Genomic DNA, 21,990 nt, shown 5'->3' on the forward strand with positions numbered 1-21,990 from the left:
CTGTAAGTCATACAAAATTTCTGCAAGTTTTTCTTTTTTTTCATTTGAGTTGATTTGTATCGAGTGAAACTGAACACTGCACAGCAAATTCGTATAGGTTTTATTAACTGTCATATTATCAGTATTCAAGTGCCGTGTGGTGGCCGAAAAATGTCTCCCCGTACCTTAACTCAGTGTTGTTATATTTTCGGGTCCTTGGGAATATAGAGTCAAGAGATCTGCTTAAGCGGTGCTAGGGGGCGTGAAAGTTGTTGCATATTTTGTTACCTCTCATGAACAGACATATCATTGCACTTTGTTGCATTTAACGCTTCCAAATAATTTTCTCATGAAATGTAATGCATTTCCGTTATTTAATAAAAATAACTAAATTACATTTACATATGTTACATGTCCCCAAATCAGTTTCATAAAATAGTTGTTTAATTTCTAGTGTACCTATAAGAATCATTGGTCGCGGATTAAAACTCCAATATTTTGACAAGTTACCGTTTTATATGTTACATGTTATCACAACATCAAACGCTTCTTTTCTTTCAGCTGATGTTCTTATTGTAAAGTTGCCATACGACGTTACTATAAATAATAATTGTTTACGTTATTGCGTTAAAAACCTTCGTTAATTGCATAGAAAATAGATAATAAATATAAACATAAATCTCTACAATTTTGCTTGTAAAATTATAACTTATTGCGATATCTCACCGAAAAAAAAATAACAAATTACTTATCTTGTGAAAGTCTGTTTCTCTCGTAATTATATTGGTTATTTCCAATTGTACAGCGATTTTTATATCTTATGCGTGACATAGTATAGTGGAGCAGCTTAGTGTGAAAATCTAAGGAAATACTTCACTTGATGATACTTGTATGAAATTTACACTAAATGTTCATCATATGACCCAGATTCAAAAATGATCGAGGGCCATTTAAAAATCATCCATTTTCAAGATGGCTTCCAAATTTCAAAATGGCTGACAGAATTGAGGCATTTTTCATATAATCAGGATCTGTAAGTTTCTAAAATATTATATTTGTATGGCTGTAACATGTTTTTTCCTATCAATTTGTTCCCATAAGCAGATACCTTTATTTTTAATGTTGCCTTTTCCAAATTTCGACCCATTTAAGAAGGCTGCCATCTTTAAAATGGCCGCCAGACTTTTAGATAACGTTCTTATCACGGCCAAGTATGAGTCTCCTACTTTCAGTGCTATAACCATCGACTATTGATTAGATCCTGGTCCCAGATAAACCTGAAAGCATATTATTATGATACTGGCCTGAAATAAGCTAATATGGTTTATATGGACGTCACTTCTTTTCAATCTGTTCTCTGTTCTACCCTTCATTTCTTGCTTTGTTTCACTGAGAAACAGTATCAAAATCATGACAATACTGAACCATTGCTAATCAGCTGAAACAAAATCTTTAATTAAATGATATGTGTAATGATTCTCTACAATGAACTACAAGCACTACAAGGGCACACTGATATAGTTCATAATGTCATGTTACTCAGCATGGGGTCCATTGACAACTTCAATACGTATATGTAACAAAAAAAAAAAAACAAGTCGTATCCCATACAGCAAAATATTAAAATATATATTGAAAGCGGAAAAAGGATAGTTCCTTGGCCTTCAAGTTAAAATGGTACATACTTTGTATTAACAGAGACCAAATTTGAATATATCATTGTAAGTTTAAGTGTTTAAGTGTCTGTGCTTTTGTTTATGTTCTATTTCAAACTCTTGATAATGTTGAAAAGAGTTTAATAGAAGACCTCCTAAACTATGGAATAGCTTTCTTAGATGCGTTGAAAATAAAACTAAACTACTGAGTTTTCGTGAGGATAAAACAAGACGTATCACTAATGGTGATGAATACCCCCAGATATCACCTTATTGTCAGAGTAACAGGGTTATTGAAAATATGATACATTACTTTGTATATTGTTCAGGGAGAAAGTGTACAAAGACGCACAAAAATGGTGGGCAAAACTGTATAAGATCTCCATACTTCACTGTTGTACCTTAAAAAGAAGAAAGTAGGTCAAGATCAAGGTCACTGAAAATCAGTTTTGAAATATTTGTTCAAAACTGTACAAGTGGTTCGAATTTTATGGCAATATCTTAAAAAAAAAGAAGAAATCAAGTCAGTAGGTCAAGGTCATGGACAAAGGACCATGTAATCTGCCTTTTTAATCTTGTCTTTTGGCATTTTCTGTGATATGAAGGCTCCATAACCACAAATCAAATCAAACCTACAACATTTTCGTTTATGTCGTGTTTGGAGACCTGTGGGTTTCCACTTTTTTATTTTATTAGATCACCAAGGGTCATCAACTAGTTATACTTAACAAATAAAGTATGTAAATATGTAATTAAACAAAGGGTGTGAACTCAAAGACTGTGCATACAATTGCCCTGATAAGTAAACGGTGGAACGTTTTTCCATATATCATATATAGAAAATAATAATAAAGGGCTATAATTATGTGAAAAATATTTCAAATGGAACATGCTTTGCACATGTACAACTTGACTTGGTACGAATAATTATTACAAGGTTTGATAAAAGTCTCGCATATGATGACCGAGAAATAGCGCGGACAAAAGTTTTCCATGTGCATATAAAGAAAGAAAAATAAAGGGCCATAACTAAGTGAAAAAAACATGCGCAACTTGGCTTTGTTCTGATAATAATTACAAGGTTTGATTGAAAACTGGCAAATAATTGCTGAGAAATAGCGCAGACAAATTCCGTATACAGACGGACGGATTGGAATCCAGAATAGCCCCTAGATATCTCGGGGTGTAATGATAACTGTGCAAACCAATAAAATGCTCATAGCAACAAAAGCTGCCGATATTGTTTGCAATTTTTATATATACAGAAATGCGCTTGCTCCATGTAATCACGAAGAAGCTGATAATCGTATATTTGTAAATGCAAAGCATGCCTCATTGACAGGAAACCGAACAATTACAATTATTAGTTATTTCTTGCTCTGGCAGTGTATTGATGTTTTGTGGCTTGCTTACTTGGTCCTCACTCAGAGGCATTGCCATTGTTTCTTGCTTTTACCCGTTGCGAAACTGTTTTTGCATTTGTCGACCAGGGCAAGAAATCTGCATGGCAGTAATGGAAGCTATAGTTCAAAGTATTTAGTCTCAGTGTTGCCAAATACATAATAACTGAGTAGGAAGTGGATACTAGTACATTAGAAAAAAAATTAGTTATACTGTATGCTCGATCAGGCAAGACATGCAAGATGGATGCAGCTCGACTTGATTTGTTTGCCCGGAAACAAAGAGCGTATAATGCGATTCCACCAACAAAAGGTGCTCTGAAACAATTCATCAAGCGAGCAATTTTTCAGGCAGGCCATGTCTGAGGTAAAACAGCTGTTACCATGCAGCAACTGCCGCCTCCGTCAAACTGGGAATGGCTGAAGCAGAGCAATGTGTGGATCCCTTATCGGATGGAATTGTCGGTTAAATCTGAATGCTTCCAGATCCTTCAAAGGTGTGACTGCAAAAGGACTTCCTGTGCTGGAAATTGCAAGTGCCACCACTTAGGTCTGTTATGCACAGCAATTTGATGTTGCAACTGTTAAGAAAATGACTAAATGCAGTATATGCATATTTTTTTTTGTTTCGGCTAGAACACGATTTCCGATGTGTATAATTTCATGGGTATAGTAAATCAATAGAAATAGTTTCTTAAGGTTTGACTTATAAGAAAATGTTGCTATTGACTGTGCGAGTGCTCACGCTGTCCTATTGCTTTATCCCCTCGTGGTTTATAAGACGCATTTTCTAACGATGTTAATTTATTGCAATGAATGTAATCTGAGTGTAATGTATATAAAACTTATATTGGTTGGTGTACTCCAGATTTTACCATTGTTAAAAAACAAAACTGCAAGTTATAAAAACTTAAGTATTGAGATTCCAAGCCATACAAAATTGATTACAAATTAAAAGAATATGAATACTACAGATTGATATTCTGTTCTAAACTGAAACGAAAGTGTATAAATAAAACCAAGGAGCTACGTTCAATAAACGCTTGATACCCCCAGTGGCATCCTTATCGGTAGATTTTGCACCTAAGTCCAAAACGAGGTCAAGGTCAAACTGAGGTCAGGTGATGTTTGAAGATGAGGAATGGTCACAGTTTACATCTGTATTTGTATCAATTCATTCTTGTAAGGGGTATTGATGCTAGACGAAACGGTCCCATTTGGTTATCCAAGAGATGACCCATATAAAGCAAACTAAGTCCAAACTGAGGTCAAGGTCAAGGTCAAACGGAGGTCAGGTAATGTTTGAAGATGAAGAATGCTCACAGGTTACATCTGTATTAGTATCAAATCATTCTAGTAAGGGTATTGATGCAAGACGAAACGGTCCCATTTGGTTAACCTCATGTGGACGAACGGACGGACGTACTAACGGACGGACGGACGGACGGACGGACATGACAATCACTATATGTCTCCGGCATCTGTAGATGCTGGGGGCATAAAAATGCTATCGTTTTAATGTATTACATGCTTGCCTCAAATAAAGTACTGAAAAGTAAATACAAAATGGCGGCCGTTTTGTTTTCGCGGCGGCCATCTTGAAAACGACATTATTTCAAGTGGCCCCTGATCTTATGTTAAAGCGTATGCCATGAAGTTACTGCCCTGTAAATTTGATGCTTGTATCATCAACTGAAGTATTTATGCGATATCCTGCTCCACTAATAGACTGAATGCAGGAAAATGTAACAGGCCTCTTGAGATGAATTATTGTCTGTTGATTTTGCAAAGAATATTTCAACAAACATTTGTTTAATCATCGTCCACATAGGATGAGTGTTTATTAGCATTTCTTCCTATTATTTTTGACCGGGTAAATTGGTTATGTCGAGCCTTTTTTTCCGGAACTTCTTTTCTGTAAAACTGATAAAAATCATAAAACAATATAGTTACTCCTAATATTTTCTATATTGCATCAGCATAGAAAAAGTGAAAAAAATTGCGAAGTCAAATGATTGATATTCTGAACTCCATTTTAACTTGTTTTGGAATGAAGCATAGAATATACTTTAATTGGATTGTTTTATCGTTTACGCCTCATAGCCATTGTCATCGCTTGCTATCGTTGTTATTATTTCCTCTGACATTTGTAATCGTTCATGTCTACAGCGTTATGTTTCATGTGGTACTGCTGTTGAAAAATAAAATAAGGACATTAACATGACTTGACGATGTACTCTGAAAAGTATGTGTTCTGTCTGTTCATGAAAAAACAACACGTTCTATGCGATAGATTGAGAGGTCCTCAGCCATTTTCTGCAATTTGAGTAATACTTATAATTTCCATGAACTTTAACAATCTCTACTCAGAATGCTCTCTTTCGTCATTCTGAAGGGGAAGTGGAAGAATGACAACTCTGTTCGAGAGACTGGAAATTTGACTGCAATGATGGGACCTGATGAGTGATATTTGGAATTTAGAGTCAACAACAAAACTGAGGTCATTTCACGACTCATAGTCTCATAGTGTAATTCTACATCCTAAACTAGATTTGAAGCCTGCAGCATATAAAGGAATGTGATTCGAAGTCATCGATGTAAAAGTTTTCTTGTACGACATTAATGTGCCAAAAAGAAAAGAAGTTTTGTCAACATATTTTTGTACGAAAATGAGAACGTTTGCAAGGCAGCTTTTATCTAATTTTTCTTTGCTTTGCTAATGGGTTCTGTTGTCAAAAATGTGTCATTTGAAATGAGCTTGTCATGTATGAAGTGTAAACAAAGACGTGGAAAACATCGGTGCCGATGAGCTTGCTGTCACGAGAATACAGACCGCGCTGAATGTGGTGTCATTTTCACGTTTTTGCTATCTTTTTTATCATAAAATGTCCGCCCAAATTTATAAGAACATGTATGATATAAATTGTATTACACTTCTATTCAGCTAGGTAAAAGTATTTTAAAATAAATTGTAAATTTTGTTTATTGTATTATATCATTTAAAAATAAACTATTTTATGTAGTATCGACAGGATATCATACTTCTAGAGATCAAACTTTGAGAGGGTACAATTGTAGGAGGTTATCTATTTGGAAACTCATTTTAAAATGCCTGTTAGAAATATTTCTTTACAAATAGAACCAGAAAGCTTACCATCCAACATTTTTTTTATTTTTGAAACACATGCCAGTTTATATATCAAAGTACATAAATGTCTCTTCGTATACATAATAAAGCCTATAAAAAGATCACAAGGCAACAAAACAACCAGTCAAAAGAATATCACACTTAGTTTGTCTGTTCCTCCCAATTCCTCACGCCCAACAGCATCAATTAAGCGGAACTCTATCATATAGACACTTTGATAAACTCCCTAATTAACGCTAAATGACCAAAAAATATTTAAAAAAAAAATGCAGGAAGAGGAGGCATTTTATAAGACATCCAAAGGCTGTTGTCGTGATACTTTATACTTCATACGATCTAAAAGAAGCCATCTATAATTCATTACAACTGACATTATGAATCAAGTAAACATCTGCAATAGAAATTTGTTTTTATTTTGTACGATAACTTTTATGTCTCAGTTTCCTAGTCTTATAGTATGGTGTTTTCATTGCGTAGTTACATTTCTTGAAACAGATTCATTTTATGGCTTATGGTGGAAGCCAAACATGTTTCAAGTTTGCCTAATGGAAACATCGATATTTAATTAATTTGATGTTGTTGTATTTTAATTTGTGGAGTGCATTAAGTAAAACACATTAAAAGCAGCAACAGCAAAATGACTTTTATAAGTATTTATGTATAACATTTCAACACGACCCTATTTGATTTTCAACTAAACAAAGAAGATTGAAAGTGTAATGTTAGTAAGCGACAGAATCACTCTTTTAATGTCGTAGATAAAATACGCCATAGATTTAAAGATCGCTGGGGCGCACTGAAAATAAAACTATGACAATAAGCAGGCAAAATTTTGGAGAATGTAGTGTTAGAATGAATATTATATATCCAGTAGCTCTAGGGAAAAATAGTTTTATCAAGCAACGAAGTCATTGTTTGTCAATCAAATGCGTACCAATATATCACTTGGGCTGCATCTTCTTGGTATAATTTTACGCATCTGAAATCAAAACAGCCATTTTATAAGATGACAAGATAACTGTTTGGATAACTTATTTCTTAAACAAAATCAGAGAAATCCATATTCTAGATAATCTTACATTAATAATAGAGCAGCCTTAGAAGCAATCGCGCAAAGATTCCCTTTTGGGTAAGTTACTATCCCGTGAAAACTGACATATTCACAGTCTATGTTTTATGTTTAAACTGTTAAAATCCAAAACTAATCAAGTACATTATTAGAAATCGTACAAACTAAACCAGAGCAGATATATCCAATTGATCTGTACTTAGGTGAGAATCTTTGATCGTCCAGTGTCTGTCGTCATCTGCTGTCCGTCCATCCATCCGTTGGCGTCATCATTTATACTTATACAATTTCTCCTTTGAAAATGCTGATCAGGATTCCACCAAATCAAAGAGTGTAACATCCTGGCATAGACCTGTTTTCAATTTGTTCAGTGGTTATACTTGACTGCATTTACAAGAACTAAAAATAGAAAATCAAATAAACGACTTCTCTTTGCATGAACCAGTGGATGGATCTTAAGCATTAGATGGATCTTTACCAAGCTTGGTATGTAGCTAGTTGGATAAATCCTTTATTCAAATGGTCCCGATTGTCTATACTGAATGATCGTAGAACTTTAACATGGAAAATCTTTTAAACGACCTTCTCATGAACCACTGGTTAAATCTGCACTTGGTTTGTAGCATTCTTGTATGAACTTCTTACACACTTAATGGACATCGTAAGAGCTAGAAATAGAAAATCCGTTGAATGCTTCTCATGAACCTTTTGATGGATGTTCACCAAACTTGGCCAGAAACGTCCTTGTTTGTTCAAATAGTTTCAACATTTCAAAATAACATGCAGTCAGTCGCACCTTTTGAAAGACTCTTCTGAAATAGTTCGTGTTCATCTGTTAAAAAAAGTTACCCCAGTGAAACATATTTTTGAGAGCGATCTGAGGCGATCATGAACCTTCTTCTTATTACTTAGATAACGTTTAGACTGGATGTCAATGTTATTAGCAATGATAAGAATTGATATCAAGATAAACTCGTAAGTGGGCAATTATGCTGTTTATAATAATTATCAAATTAAGGTTGTGAAAGTCTGTTTCGCTTGTCGTTGGAAATTGTAGTTGCAACAACGTCTACAGTGTTTTTATACTCCCGTCAAAACACATCTCATCTGAACCATACAGACAAAGTTATGAAACCTGGATTTTCTTTTATTGTCCTCTTCCAAAATTGTGTAAAGAAATCCATTTCATGCAGAATTCTGGTTTTTGTGACAATGGAAAGTAAATCTTTAGAAAATACCTTCTTTTCAGAAACTAATGACAATTTCAAAGACATGTTTCTTAAGTGATCCTCTACCAAGATTGTTCAATTCATTTCAAGATGTATATGTACATATTTTCAACTAGCCAATCGTCTTCTCGTCAGAAACTGTTTATCCGATTTGAAAATAATTTCACACAAATCTATCTCGGGTGACTCCTTACCAGTGGTGTTCACTGTAATCTGATTAATAAAGAGTAATGGCATAAAGAACTAGAAAAGTCATAATCTACATTTAGATATCATATGACCGAAATGTCCAGTGGTAAATTGCTTGTAAAACTTCTTAACATTTTGTTGCTTCAAAAAGAATCTTGAACGCTATCTCATAAACTATTGGTCAGATTTTAGAATAATTTCATGGACAGTGTTTTAGTAATTAACCTTACTTCTCTTGCTAAAACTGTCTTATCTTGTCAAAAACGTGTCTGTTCATGTGATGGCCAGTCTTCCTCTTAATGTTTACATTATATTCAATCATTTCCGGCTTGTTTTGAACTGTTGAAAAATTCTCCTAACTGGTATATTTCGTGCTCTATTCAAATAGTATTTTCATAATAGGATTTCATCTTCAAAATACACATGTGAATTTATATCTGAAGCTTAGGACGAGCGGGACAAAGTGGGTGTAACTTAAGAGCCATTCTTTCATTGTCTGGGTGTTTTTTTTTCATTATCTGAATGTTTATTTCAAAGTCAGATTGATGTAAATTGTCTTCCTTATTTTTATTCAAACATAAACTATTATTCAAACATAAACTACCAAGCTGAAATGGATTTATATAAAAGTTGTTTTAAAAACAAAATAGTTTCAGTTATTTCCAAGTGACATACTTTTAAGGATATAAGAATTAAAAAGAAAAAAAAAACTGAAAAAAATGAAGAAAAAAAACCCATCTGAAAACAAAACCCACAACAAAACAAACAGAAATAATATTTTCAAAGTATTGTCGGCACAGTGTAGTTGGAAAATAAATTATGTCTTGGTTGAAACACTTGACTTTGAAACCAAGTATGCTGCATTTGTGTTTAAAGTCGTCTGAAGTGGATCCTTTTTACATCGAAAGCGAAAAAATTAAATGGCTGAATTTTATTACACACAGGAGGAATAACTGTGACTAGAAACCCTTTGGTCCCTGGTTGATTACATCAATTGTACCTGAAAGCCACACCTGTTAATGTAAAATGCAGTATGTACAAGTAATACGACAGTACATAGCTCTTTCTGTAAATTACTTTTAAACGGTATTTTCATTGTATTTATTAGACATACTTATTAAATTTATTAAGACATACCAATATTGCTAAATATACTTGCCGACACATACCATTAAAACTGTAAATAGCGTCATTCAGGATGAAAGGTTTGTCATTTCAACCAGCATAGCATATGGAAACAATGAAAAAAATTGAACACTTTCATTCATTTAGTAAGAATGTGGAGTAAAGCCTTCGTATAGCTAAATATACTTTTATAATTTATTAAGCGATCTGATTTGCCAACTTAGTCGCATGGCATAGGTCATGAAAACAAGTTTTAATACGGCTGTGGCGAAAAACATACAGAAATAAAAACAATGGAAAATTGGTCATAGATTTCATTTTGATCCGTAGAAAGTAGTTCCCCTCTCGAATAACAAATGATACCACAAGAGTTTCTATGATTAGGTTTTAAAGTATAAATCAATACGATAAAACTATAAATAAATGTTCAATCTGTTCCGTTTACAAAATAAAACATGCGCAGTAAATCATAATTTCTTTCGAGCGATTCCCGGGCACTGTCTATGTTTATGTTTATTTAAACACAATTGGTTGAAACAATGCGATGATTTACGTTCTAGTGCACTGAAATAAAAAGGGACATATGTGTCACAAACGCAACTGGAAATCATTAGATGAATAAATTCCTTCTGTCAATACTAAATTACTGCGCAGTAATCTCGTATAGATCTCAAGATCAGACATCGACCGAACTGCTTTCTTTACGTCATTCTTTTTCATAAAATGAATATGTTTAAGATTTGACATTTCAGGAACTCTAGTTTTATAGTAACGCATTCGCATCATCTTGAAAGATCCAACCAGACACATTTATATTAAGTTATGGGCCGGTAATGAAAATCGGCATTTTCCGTGCGGTTATGTATTCTGTATATGCGATTACAGCATTTTTCGATTGTTTTGATAAATCAGTATCACGTAATGATCCAAGGGTTCCGAAGTAATGTGGAAATTGTCAAGCTTCATTATAGACCTGCTACCTTGATTTAACATTTTGCAGTTATAAAGAGGTAGCAGCAACATTATATCAATCAAACAAAAGCTGTCAGTAAGACAGCGCGCAGGTCTGTTCGACAATTAGTAAAATCAACAAGGGCCATAACTAGCCAGATTCAAGTGTTACAATTCATTACAAAGGCAATAATAACAACTTGTATGCAAAACTTCTACCAAAGTTTATAAGTCAAACAAGTGCTATAATTTGAATCAACTACAAACAGCAGTTTCTATACTAATACATTTGATGAGAAAGATGTTTTGTGAGAAGTTGCAATCACAACTGAGATACAGCTTGATGGTTAATTGCACGCAAAACTTTAACAGAGTTTTCTATGTCGAAAAGGGCCTATACTTTGCACTAAACAAAACCAAAGATATCTGTTTTGGTTATGTCAGTAGGTCTGGTGACTTGGAAGCGTTGTGTAAAGTTTTAATCCAAAACATTTTGTTAGCACTGAGTAACAGCTTCATAGTTAGATGCTTGTAAAACTTAAACAGATTTTTATAAGTTTTAAAAGGATCCTCATTGTCATATTTTTTATGGGTTCAACCAAGAGTGATCCAACTCTATTCTGTCAGTAGGCTTATTGACTTGGAATTATTGTTTGACGTTTCAATCCAATACACCCAATGAATAGTGAGATATGACCTTGCAAGCAAAAATTTAACCAAGGTGTAAAGTCGACGCCGATGCTGACTCCGACGCTCGAGAGAACAGAATAACTCTCACTCACTATTCCTCAAGAAGAGTAAACAACTTAGACGGAGAATTCACTTTCGAAAAACAGAAAGTGAAATTTTAACCATTTATGGGAGAACGGCTAGACTCTTACATTAACTGTTATCAGCTTTATTTTGATGTTAAAGAAGTAGTATTCAAAACAATACATTAAAAGGATTCCTTGGTCGAATTAAAAGGGTACAAATAAAAGTCAATTAGCTATTGATTATAAGGTCGGCTCAAGACAAATTTCCTTCAAAGACTGTGCTATATGTTTCTTTAGAATGCTTGTAAATTCAGGTCCAAAGAACCTAGGTCGCAAGCAAAAAGCTTTAGAATCTTAACCTTATAGCATGTTTCTTGGTCATAAACCAAATGTTTTATATCTAGATTTTAAACGTTTTATTTAAAGATGTCAGAATATCTTGGCGAGAAACAAGTCGTGTTATGACAGGCTTTTATAATGCTTGTAAAGTTCACGGCTATTAAACATATTGGTCATAAGCAATGTATTTTATGTCGGAGTTTATGACATTTGTATATTTTTACTCCAGGACCTCAGACTATCTTGGCCACAGACAAGGTGTGCTGTGTCTTGGATTTGCTCAGATCAACAACAACGATGTTGCAGACTACAGCGTCGTGCGTCTCAATGGTAAGTTAAATATTTTCTCTGCACATTCTTTCGCACGCCGCGGGAACTGTATAAAATCAAGTTATTATACGAAATATATTTTGTCGAACGGATTTTTGTTTCAGTTGAAAATTTAATGTCTTTTTACACTTGTTGTAGATCTGGATGGAATATCCAGCTTTCGGGTAACTGATTAAGCGTAAACAAGGCCTCCAAAACAGTTACACTAGAGCCATATGTTCCCATTCACAACTACAACCAGCAGTAAAATATTTTGTGCATAACATCATCAACAAATAAAAGCAAAAATAAATAAAATGTTGGACATCAACATCCATAAACAGGAAATACGTTATTATGCCTCGAAGACAAACATCAACGTTGCGTTACGTTGTTTTTCATCACATGCATCGTAACTTTATGTATGTTTCGTAAAATAACTAGAGGTATCCTGCGTGAATGACAGAGTATTCCGCTTTCCAGCACCGATGAAGACACCAGAAACCCCTTTATGATATGCAATACATATATTCGCCATTGATTTCTAATATTTTGGCATAAGGTAACATGCGACAGCATCGTTATCAAGCTGTTAAATTTTCCTGTGACGAAGACTTCAGCTATTTAATCTAGTTTCCTATGGTTTAGCTCCACAAAGTCGCTGTTTTAGTATATGTTCTGTTGCTGAAGTACCTTAAGAATGTATCATTGACAATATTTTTGGAGGGAAGGAAGTACATAACTTTCACAGCATGAACATATGTGCCCCTACTTACATGTATGCAAAGCACCTAATAAAGTTCAGAAACATTAATATATAGAGAATATTAGGTTACTGTCTGATAAATTTAAATTTATTAGGCGAGTTGAAGAAAATATATTAGGAGGGGCTGTGCCGAGCCTTATATTTTTTCGTAGACGTGCCTAATAAATTAAAAACAATTTCAGACAGTAATCTAATATTCTATTTATCCTACCTGTTCAGAAAATTGGAAAAAAAGTCGTTGGAAAGAGCAACAGCGTGCAGACTTGACGTCATATGATATGACGTTTGCTAGTGTAATTCAGTTTGTGGAAAATTGAAAAAAATGCAATAACATTTTTTGTTTCTGGATAAAAACTTTTGATTTTACCACTTATTTTCTTAGTTAAAACATTTCCAATACAATGATAACAGCTTCAATGAAAAATTCGGAAAAAAATTGTTTTCAAAATTTCCGACTGAAGTGCTGTAAAAGTGAAAAATAGCAATAACTTTTTTGTTTCAGGATAAAAACCTTTGATTTGACCATTCATTTTCTAAGTTGAGACATTTCCAATACAATGGTGATGATCTAATTGCAAAATTTTGATAAAATAAGTGATTTCAAAATTTCCCGCAAAAGTGATATCTTGACACTGACTAGATAAAGCAAAGTTTATTAGGCAGGCCGAAATTGTGCTATATCTTATATGAGGGTAGGATAAAAATGTTTATCCACTGAAAAAATGATTTAAATAGGAAATGTGTATCTGTTTGTTGTACTATTAAGTTCAAATTGTCTTTCACTAGAATTTTTACTGGTGAATTAAAAAGTGAAAATATTGCATCTGGTGTTTACCTGTTGAAAGGATTTTCGATCTGACATGGAAAACCAAACGAAAACCATATTATTTTTGTAATAAGTTAATTCATATTTGCCAAGTCGTTTTCGTAACTTTTTGTTGTTGCCTTTTTTTGTTTGTTTACACCACATGCCATGTACTGTGTGTGACTTATTTCATATGCTCGTGTGTCATTGCATTGATTTATGTTCGTAGAAGTATACCAGAGTTCAAGATAATTTCATGGAAATTATTCTTGGGTATCCCCCTCCTAACTTCGTTCCATTTATCACAATTTCTCAAAAACTCGGTCGTCACGGAAGATGGTGATTTTGCTCTATATGTATAAAGTGTAGAACATAAATAAATCCCCTTGTGAGAGACTACAAGTCCAGTGTTGATATATTTTCACTTGAATGTTAATTGAGTGACCCCACTCCAACTATTAACATTGTTCAAAGTATCTAACTAGATATGTATAAATTGGAAATTTCAATTACCATCTTGTCAGAAACAGCCGAATCGATATTAAGTTTCAGATTATTATAACTGGTTACAATTTAATGTACGATTTGCAAAAGTCAGGGATTGAAATAGAAAATCTTCAAATAGGAACTACCTATACCGCTAGCCCTTTTACACAAAAGATTCTTATGTAACCCCTTCTAATAAATTTGCACATTTACTTTATCCTGCATGCATATAATATAGACTCTAAAATATTTTCTTGTCGGAAAAAATTAAAAATAAAATAAAATAATTTCACACTAAGTCTAATGATTCTACTTATGCTGTCTATCAGAAATGTTCAAATTAACTCTATTTGTCAAGAACAATGACCACCAAAAGGCATGGTTGATTTTTCATACATGTACATTATTATATAGAAACAATCTCACTAATCACATTTTCAGGACCTACTAGCCCGATTTTAAAATAATTTCTCACGAATATTTCATTGGTGACCATTACCCAGAATGTTCAAATAATTCCGATTCGTTAAAGATCATGGCCATCACAGCTAAAAATCTTTAAAATATACTCTCTCCTAAAACAAAGGTCCAGTTAAGGAATTTTAACAAAGATCATCTACCAAAATTGGACAAATAATTTCTTCTAATCAAACAAGCATAACCACCGTTGCTAAAAATAAATCTTCTGCTCTGATTTTAAAAGGAATTGTCAGTAATGTTTCTCTATCAAAACTGTTACCTGTCCAAGCAGTGAAACTTTTGAAAAGTATAGTTGATATGATACTGAAAACAAGGATATAATCTTAGAAATAAAGCGTAATGTGTAAAATCTTCGTAACAACATTATAAAAATATACATGGCGTATGACGAAACGGTTATTATGAATCAAGTCATTGGAAAATGCGTTTGTTTTTGTTTTGTACTGATTGAACAGATTTATCTTTTTAATAATGGGTTTTTGTAAGAACAATGTTTATAAGATAAACATATGAATAAAGAAAACAATGCATATTTTATTAGCTTTTTCAATATTCTCCTATTGCATGTCTCTATTTAGAAACATTGATGGAGGAAATAAATAGGGCTATCGGTTTTATGACGCGTTGGCTTATTTTCATGTGGCATAGCGAATGTTTTCAGAAACTGAGTGACTATTTAATCTTTTCCGTAACATTTCTCTGTAGATATAAAATAATAACATTTATGTTATATCATTCAAAAGAGTTGGTAGTAGTAGAAAGATATAGCTTAAGTGCAGCAGAGTAAAAAAGCATAAATAGCCACTTGAACGATGAAATAGGTTGTTATCATCATTCCTGATTACTTAGTACATATGTTTATTTGTTTGCAGCTCGTGGCTTGGAGCGCACCTTGTTGAGTCCCCAGATTCTGCCTAAATATACGGACACCTTTCCTTCGCTCAATGAAACTTGTGTTCTAACCGGCGGCGACAGGGATTACTATGCACTTATAAGACGAACAGGTTGTTACTTTCGTTTCGTGCTTTTTGTCATAATTAGGTTACAATTTCTTAATAAAGCGGCACAAAGCGACCTCAGTTGTCCAATCGCCGTAAGCGTATTGTTACTGGAAGCGCACTACAGAATTGAAATGGAGGAATGGCTTGATAAGTTATTCCGATAAAGCTGTAGGGCCTAACTTACATACAGTGCAATTTTAGTTAAGAAAAAACATGGTTAGTATCCTAGCCAAACTTTCAACTTCAAATATGTTAAACATAGAAATGCATGTACTATCGTACATGACAATGAATTCACTCTAGAGCAACATCCGAATTCTATTGAGAGTCATTTCATTTTGAAGTATAACGTTCCTGGCCTAATACACTAGTAATGTAAAGACCCATATTTATTGTGTCAAAGAAATTTGGTTACAATCTTATGCTACTTGAAAGTTGTAAGGTAGTTTTCGGTGAAATTTCAGGTTATTGGAATGCACAATAAAAATTGAACATATCTGATTATTTAATTAGATATGTTCAAATTCTATTGTGCATTCTTTCGGACGCTGTCAGTGTTACATACAAATATTACAAAACCAGAAGAAATTGTTGGGTAGTACTGTCAACGTAAAGCTTTAGTACTGAAATATAATTGTTGAATATTTATTACAGAGCGAAGATGCGTTTTTCCAGACGAATTAATACGTTCTTGGAACTTCACATACAGAAGTGCTAAACATGTTGCTTTTGCTAAAAAGACATTTACAATTACATTAATGGACGGAAACAAGACTAGGTTTGATTGCAGTATAAACGATGGAGATTTATATGTACTCAGGTAGTGCAAACTATTTTAAACATTTTATGCATGGACACGTTTTGTAGGACTTTGTTATACAAAATAACTCATAAATGGCATGTAAATGATAAAGTTTAAGCCATGGTATTTCGAAGGACAAATACATGACATTCATATGAATACGTTAAATGTAAAGGTTCATCATCACAATAAGTTTGCTGCACCTAAAGGGTATGACAGATGTATTGCTCATAATTTTGCTCTATTGCTCAATATCGCAAAATTTGAAAATAGAAAGATAATTCGCTTTAAGCTAACACTTTCATCTCTTGCAATTCATTAATGATGAAACGAAAACGATTATTTTCTTGTCTTATTTGTTTTTGAACGACATTTGTATCGGAGAATAATAATAAAATGTTTTAAAACTTGGAAATAACATAAAGCAACATAAAAAAGAACGTATTTAATACATTTAAGTGTAGCATATTTGTATTCTTTAAAAAAACAACATTTTATGACTATACTTTGTAAAACATATTACAGATCTCCGGGATTCAAAGAACCTTCCACAGACGGCATCGTATGTTTTAACATCACAAAACTTATTGAAGACCCGCACTATCAGTATGAAATGTCAAGATTAAACAGTAAGTTTAATGACAAAGTGGACCCGCAATATCAATATGAAATGTCAAGATTAAACAGTAATTTATATGACAAAGTGCGTACTTATTCAACAAGTAAATTGATATACACAAGACTATTCCGACGAAACTGTTAAGCATCAAGATTGATATTGAATAACCTCTAGTTCGTATCTGTTTGTTTCTGTAATAGATACAAACTGCTTTATCCGTGGCCAAGTGGTTAAGGTCGCTGACTTCAAATCACTTGCTCCTCACCGATGTGGACTCGAGTCCCACTCGAGGCGTTGATTTCTTTATGTGAGGAAGCCATACAGCTGGTTTACGGAAGGTCAGTGGTTCTACCCAGGTGCCCGCCCGTGATGCAATAATGCACGGAGGGGCACATGGGATCTTCCTCCTCCATCAATGCTGGAAAGTCGCCATATGACCTATAATTGCGTTGGTGCAACGTTACACCAAGCAAATACAAAAATAAACAAACTGTTTTAAAGACTGCGACAATGTTCGCGATCACCCAACAGTCTAACTTTTCATCTTGACATTGAGAAATACAGTAACAATGCTTGACTTATCTATTACTGCTCAAACTGTTTTCTTTCTAAAATATGGGGTGCTTATTGTCATGCGCAGAAGGAAGCTAATGAAAAATGATTTTATATGGTTTCAATGAAAGGAGAAGCACATCGGTTCTGTTACATTTGTTTTGTTATTTGTGTCTTCCTTTCGTTAGAATTATTATTGACAGATTTGTTAGGTCTCATTAATATCAGAAACGTGTGTTCCTGCATTACTTTATTTCCATGTATTTTTTAAAAGCGCTTTCAAGATCTTCAGAAAGTAACAACTGTTTTTTCATTGCAAAACATAAAAGCAGATTTATTCCAGTAAACCACCTCTACAATACCTGCTGTAAGTTCTCGGCTGGATAGCAGTTTATTATTTCGAAATGTTTTTTGTAAAATCAACTATTAAGCCGGAAATGATATATTTGACATTCTCAAACTTTTTATATTCACAGTGACGATAAGCATCCTTTATGTTGGAAATGATTTTTTTTTTAAATTTCTTTATTGTTTTGGACTATTACAACTTCTTTAAAGTTGTTTCTTAGTCTATCAGAAATACAGAGAAATTAGGATAATATATTTTACTTTAGGTCAATGATAAACTCTAGTTTCTAGAAGTCGTTCAAAACAGTAATAATAATAGAATCAGTCAGATAACGTAAGCGATGTATAAAACACGGACCTAATTTATAAGCATTTAGGTTTTGTTGAATATTTGTGAAAAAGTAATATAATTGTAGTATTTCATCAGTGCAATTCAGTTTTTTTTACTCGGGGAAACCTAATATGACCTAATACTCCATTATTTTCAGGCGGAGAGCAGCCTTCTGCTGGCAGCGGTCACCTTGTTGAGATGATCAAATTGTTCCCCGCAGGAAAACTTATCAGTTTATATGACCATTGTGACTGGTTAGACAGCCCAGCAAGACCTCAATACTTGTACTGAAATATATGGAGTGCAAGTATATTAATGAAAATGTTATAATTATACAGAATAATTATTCGGGTTGACCAAGAACAGCTGTTTAGCTTATTCTTTGTATACAATGACTATTCCATGACATCATATGACTGATCATTAGTAGCGTAGTTTGATGACTGCAATGAAGATCACAGGGGGAAGATAAGAATATTATTAAATTTTGTGCTATAGTAAATGAAATGTTGGCTTGGAAGTGTAAAACTCAGAGAAGTTTGGAGAATATGTATCGGAAAATAGTATAGAGTTTTGCACGAGTTGTGAGGATTGGAAAAATATCCACTTTCTCCAAAAATGGAATACAGGATTGTTTGAGTGATTTCTGCGTGTTAAATATTGTATATCATATAGATCTAGGAGTTAGGCACAGCCAATCATTATTTCGTTCTGATTCAAGTTTTTACCATTTGGTACAAGTGTCACTCAAGACTATATTTTTATAAATCATCATTTAATAGTTCATTTGACCATGATTTTAAATGCTCTTCGTATCTATCACATTTGTACCATTCCATTTACCTTTCGATCATATGAGTAGCATTTATGATTCATTTTAACTTCTGTTCAGAATGAATTGTTTTTCTCAAACAATAATGACATCATCAAGTCCACGGACCAAGCGAGAGAAGCGGGTTTTCCACTAACAATAGTTTTTGTTTGTCATTTCTCTCTCTCATTTTACATATCATTACAATGAAATTAGAGGTATTTTTCCACAGACCGATTGAACAGTACATATTTTAGCTGGAAGGATATACTTCTTCAGTAAGGAATGAAAATATATAGCTACTTTATTCAACAGTCTTATCTTTTAAAAGGATTGGTACGTTACAGGTATTGTGTTAATTAAGTATATTTATTTTGGTACAAAATGTTCCACTTTTTACATTAGATTACAAGATTAAAAAAAACTTTTGTCAAATATTTTCTCATTGAATAGAGGAGAAGTACGACATTTTGATATTGGAGTTTAATTTTTATATCGGAGTTTAGTTTACAGGTACATATTTTATATACCATATAAATTAAGATTTAATGTATTTGTTTATTTGTGATATTATATTCATGGGAAAAATTTCATTAAATTAATGTTTCATTAATAAGATCTTAAGTTTTCCTTACAATTTTTTAATGCCGTTAAACCATCAGATATTCTCCAAAGCGTTAGTTCTTGGTTTTTGTTACAAGACCGCTGTATATTTACATGTTCAGTTAAGGTCAGCTTGTCGCACCTTTGTTATCATTACGATGATAGTGGAGTCACCTAGCAGAAATATATATATAGGTACACTGACCTGTAATTTTGGAACTTGATGAACCTGGAAATAGAGATATTTTTTTGTGTACCAGTAACCAGTTTTAACTCACCGACGGTATGTTTGTCATGGATCGTTCCAAGGCGGTGTCTAACACTTCTACTGTATTTGTTTTGGCCTTTGACGAGTTATTGTGTTACGTTGTTCATGTACTTTTGTTAAGATATCAGTAATGTTCCTGTCTATATATATAAACTGATATAGAAGCAGCTGTCTTGAAACGTGGTTTTCTGTATGTGTACTATTATTTCCTATTTAACCCTTGCTTGCTAAATTTCTAGAATGAACTTGTCCTTCTTTCAATTTGGACAGTATGATTAACTGTTTAAAGGGGTGCTTACCAAAAATATGCTGACTGAAGAACACGGATGTGAAGGCTGTTCTTGGTATGTACTGGCCGCAAAGGCATAATCACTTGCCGCCAGCAGGCTAAGGGCTAATTAGAGTATAGATAACTTGAAGATGAATAAGACATTTTATCACATATCTGGTGTTGCGGAATTGAAATAAAGTCACTATATAATTTTAGTATTACACTAGTATAGCTTTGACGTTGACGTCGTTTTAAGTCTAGGAGACGTTGGCCGAAAACAGGTAAAGAAATAAGAAATTTTTATGTTTCAGCAGGAAATTCTAACATGTGATAAAATTGATCTCTTCACATTGAATTTAATATTAAACTCGTTGAACAAAATTGAAAAAAAAAAAGTTCGGCAGAGCCTCGTATTTTATTATTTTATTCAATTCGTTTAATAAATTCAATATGAAAAGACAGTCATGTAATATCATCTATATAGTGTGCCATTTTTGAATATTAGTCAATATTACAAATATAAAACGGAATTAATACAGGCAAAAGCTCTCTGAACGGAATAATATTTACAGAAAAAAACAACTACAGAAATGTTGTCAATAGTTCCAATGGCTTTTACACGACCAGTCTTGCAATGTTTTTCTTTTCACATTTCCTTGGATACAATTTGTACAAAAGTTCGCAAAAACGGTTGATTTTTTTAGAATTACATTGCTGGCGTTATTACGTAATTTTCAGTATTATTGTGAATTCTACTGCACCAGTTGTTTGTTAACTGTGCAAAGCCACAGACTGGTGCTCATTGTCCTGTCTTTGTTTTAAGTACGCAAATAAATGAATTGGAATAAAGGACTAATTGACAATAATTCTTGTCATACTTTCTATATGGAATTATTGAGAATTTACAAAATTTGATTGAGGTCCGGCAATATTTTCCAAGGGTATTTTTATGTTTACTATACCTTTATATCCGCTGGCTATCTATATGTCTATATTAATAAATCTTTGATATAGCCGAAATTACACTATATTTTGTTTTAACATGTGTGAATAAAATATCTCTGACGAAAATGTTGTACGTTTTTACTTTGAAATTTCCTAACAGTTATACCTTCTAGAAATCTATTTGGAGTTATAGTTTAGCGAAATGTTATAATTAAATACACACACACACACACACATATATATATATATATATATATATATATATATATATATATATATATATATATATATATATATATATATATATATATAAAACATAATGAAAGCAAATCTGTTAGCACTCTTTTTATGCAAACAGGTACAACCGTTACAGTAATACTAAATCCAAATGGGCCCAACTATTTGTTGGTGAAATTGATAAAAAATAATTGTATACAGATGATATTAGTTACACAGTTTATGCTGTCACAGGCGAGAGCACTTGACGTCTATTGACTAATAGAAATACAAGAAACTTGGAGAAGGCGAGATAATATTTGTTACACACTGTGTAACCAATTCATCTTACTTACTACCTTAATGTGAATTTAGCTTGTTTTGTTAATTTTTCTCCAATTTTATTATGAATATATTAAGAAGATTTGACTGGTTTAGTCGAGAATTGATCGTAGCAGCATAACCGGGTCAGTTAGCATCTTAGCCTATTCAGTAAGTACCTTGGCCGAGTCAGAAAGCAGTAAAATTCAAAAACAGC

At 33.1% G+C, this 21,990-nt stretch overlaps 1 protein-coding gene across 1 annotated transcript in view; it reads left to right on the top strand.

The window, feature by feature from the left end:
* The window catches only part of LOC123546089 (uncharacterized), a 48,803-nt gene extending 27,447 nt beyond the window's left edge, over window positions 1-21,356 (top strand). Inside the window, exons 4-8 of the mRNA XM_053551156.1 lie at window positions 12,069-12,169; window positions 15,558-15,689; window positions 16,341-16,506; window positions 17,014-17,117; window positions 18,496-21,356. Of these exons, the coding sequence (XP_053407131.1) occupies window positions 12,069-12,169; window positions 15,558-15,689; window positions 16,341-16,506; window positions 17,014-17,117; window positions 18,496-18,629 (637 nt within the window). The 3' untranslated portion in view covers window positions 18,630-21,356. The remainder of the gene's footprint in view (window positions 1-12,068; window positions 12,170-15,557; window positions 15,690-16,340; window positions 16,507-17,013; window positions 17,118-18,495) is intronic.
* Window positions 21,357-21,990: the final 634 nt, after the last annotated feature.

This window comes from Mercenaria mercenaria, chromosome 9 (assembly GCF_021730395.1).
Source record: "Mercenaria mercenaria strain notata chromosome 9, MADL_Memer_1, whole genome shotgun sequence".
NCBI classification, from domain to species: domain Eukaryota; kingdom Metazoa; phylum Mollusca; class Bivalvia; order Venerida; family Veneridae; genus Mercenaria; species Mercenaria mercenaria.